General features: G+C 40.6%; 1 protein-coding gene across 1 annotated transcript in view; it reads right to left on the bottom strand.

The window, feature by feature from the left end:
- The window catches only part of hsp90b1 (heat shock protein 90, beta (grp94), member 1), an 11,191-nt gene that overhangs the window by 3,367 nt on the left and 5,324 nt on the right, over positions 1 to 2,500 (bottom strand). The window contains exons 9-11 of the mRNA XM_034026785.3: positions 1,205 to 1,342; positions 381 to 458; positions 185 to 250 (exon numbers count right to left, since the gene is read on the bottom strand). Of these exons, the coding sequence (XP_033882676.2) occupies positions 185 to 250; positions 381 to 458; positions 1,205 to 1,342 (282 nt within the window). The remainder of the gene's footprint in view (positions 1 to 184; positions 251 to 380; positions 459 to 1,204; positions 1,343 to 2,500) is intronic.

Genomic DNA, 2,500 nt, shown 5'->3' with positions numbered 1-2,500 from the left:
GTTGTTCCACAATTTCACAATAGGATAAATGGTACTTTGTGCAAAAGTAAGAATGTTCGTGCAACATGCAGACCAATTTCAATATTAAAAAAATGCTTCTACTTTTTTGATCATTGGCTCTCCATTATTGCATTGGGCTAAAACCACAGTGAGACTACTTGTAGACAATCAGAACAAAACTCACCTTGAGAAGTTTGTGTTGCTGCAGGGTTTCTCTGGACACATTAAGAGGAAGGTCATCCGAGTCAACCTGAACAAGTAGGTGGATTAGTCAACATGAAAACAAAATGAATTTTCAACCAGTTCAACAGTAGGATTATGTAGAGCAAGTATTACCCTACCAAATGTGTAAAAAAAAAATGTAATCCAATATCACTCACCACTCCTTTGACAAAGTTCAGGTATTTGGGCATCATATCATTGAAATCGTCAGTGATGAATACTCTACGGACAAACAGCTGTAGAGAAAGGCAATATTCATTTAAACAGCTTAAGAAAATAAGCTCTAAACTACAGTGCTTGCAGCTTTCTTTAAATAAATTGTGTAAGTTACTACTTAATTTGCTGTGGTTAAGTTAGTATCAGTGCTGGGACTAACACAGGATTTTCGTGTTCGGATATTCACTCAACTTAAATATTTCGCTCTGATAGCCATTTGTTTTAAAAAAAGCAATAAAAGCCATTATATTGCTCAGAACAGGCAGAGACGGCATAGCAGCAGGGGCAAGGGACGTGGCCCGTTTTTTTTTTTTTTTTTTATATATATATATATATATATATATATATATATATATATATATATATATATATATATATATATACATATACACACATACACATACACACATATGTATATATATATATATATAAAAAATATTCACATCACACTGAGCTCTTTTTCATTTGCCATATTTAAAACTGTCACACAACTTCTGGGGAGGCGGTAAATAAGTGCAAGGTATTTTTGTAATTTCTAGCGACTACAAACATCTGATTTTTATATCCGATTACACGTCTAAATTCGTTCAAATATTCAGATTTGTCCCAGCACTAGTTAGTATATGCATTAAATGTAGTCCACTAAACAATCTTGTTTAAATAAATTCATAATGGAACCACCTAGCCACCACTTGAAGGGAAATACCCAATAACACATAGCCACCAATTAGTCCACACCCTCATTATGTGAAAGGTAAATGCATACCTTGATGTAGTCATTTCTCTTTGATCCGTACTCGTCAAAGATCCCTCGTGGAGCAGCACCAGGCACAAACAGGATGGATTTGAAGGTGACCTCTCCTTCAGCCGTGAAGTGAATATAACACAATGGATCCTCTGTATCCTACAGGGAAGAGATTGAAACACTGTGGCACAAACTTTTTAGGCTTGTCCATTTGCCCAGGACAGTAAAATTTAGGACAGACAAAAGGCTTCCAATGTATTCGGTAGTCTGTAGTGCTTCACAAATACTATTTCCCCCCCCCCCCCCCCCACCCCTTTTTAAAATTTTAGTCGATGCCAATTGTTTTTTAGTATTCTCACCCAATTTGGAATGGCCAATTATTATTTGAAGCTCAGCTCACCGCTACCACCCCTGCGCTGACTCGGGAGGGCAAAGACGAACACACGCTGTCTTCTGAAGCGTGTGCCGTCAGCCGACCGCCTTTTTTCACACTGCGGACTCACCATGCAGCCACCCAAGAGCTACAGCGTCGGAGGACAACGCAGCTCTCAGGCAGTTTACAGGCAAGCCCACAGGTGCCCCGCTAGACTACAGGGGTCGCAAGTGCGCGGCGAGCCGACCTAACCCTCCCTCCCCCCGGCCAATTGTGCGCCGCCCCCTGGGAGCTCCCGTCCATGGTCAGCTGTGGAATAGCCTGGACTCGAACTCGCGACGTCCAGGCTATAGAGAGCATCCTGCACTCCACGCGGAGCACCTTTACCGGATGCGCCACTCGGGAGCCCGCTTCACAAATACTTGAACATCATCTTGTATAAGTGTGTGCCACTTTTGCAGTGTACTTGGCAACATGTCTTGCCAAGTCCATCCCGCAGGCAGCTGTACATCTAAGCAAGAGTTATTTCTTTGCTGTGTGATGAATGGCAATAGTTCAGTGTTTAACATTTGGCTTTCCTGAAATTAGAGTCAAGTGACAATAAATATTTACTGTACAAGTTTTGTTTGGCTTTTTATTTATTTTATTTTTTTGTGGAGCTCACACCCCCAGTTGAAAGGATGCACTTATCATTGGATCAGATGCTGATTATTAATAAAATTCCATAACCTATTTCAATGTCATTGAGAGATTTTAATTATTACTATTATTACGCTCTTGAAAGCACCATCTCAAATCTGCAAGGTTATACTTCATTTCACCATGGAGGTCAGAGTTTTTAATCTCCAATTCACACTACAAATTGCTACCCTGCGCCTATGGGTCTCCCCATCAAATCAAACAAACTCTGCATTCGCCGGAACACACTGTGCATGTGGCAGCTC

This window comes from Acipenser ruthenus, chromosome 7 (assembly GCF_902713425.1).
Source record: "Acipenser ruthenus chromosome 7, fAciRut3.2 maternal haplotype, whole genome shotgun sequence".
In the NCBI taxonomy this organism is placed as follows: Eukaryota; Metazoa; Chordata; class Actinopteri; order Acipenseriformes; family Acipenseridae; genus Acipenser; species Acipenser ruthenus.
Note: the sequence above shows the minus strand (reverse complement) of the source record. Positions and strands in the feature narration are given on the sequence as shown.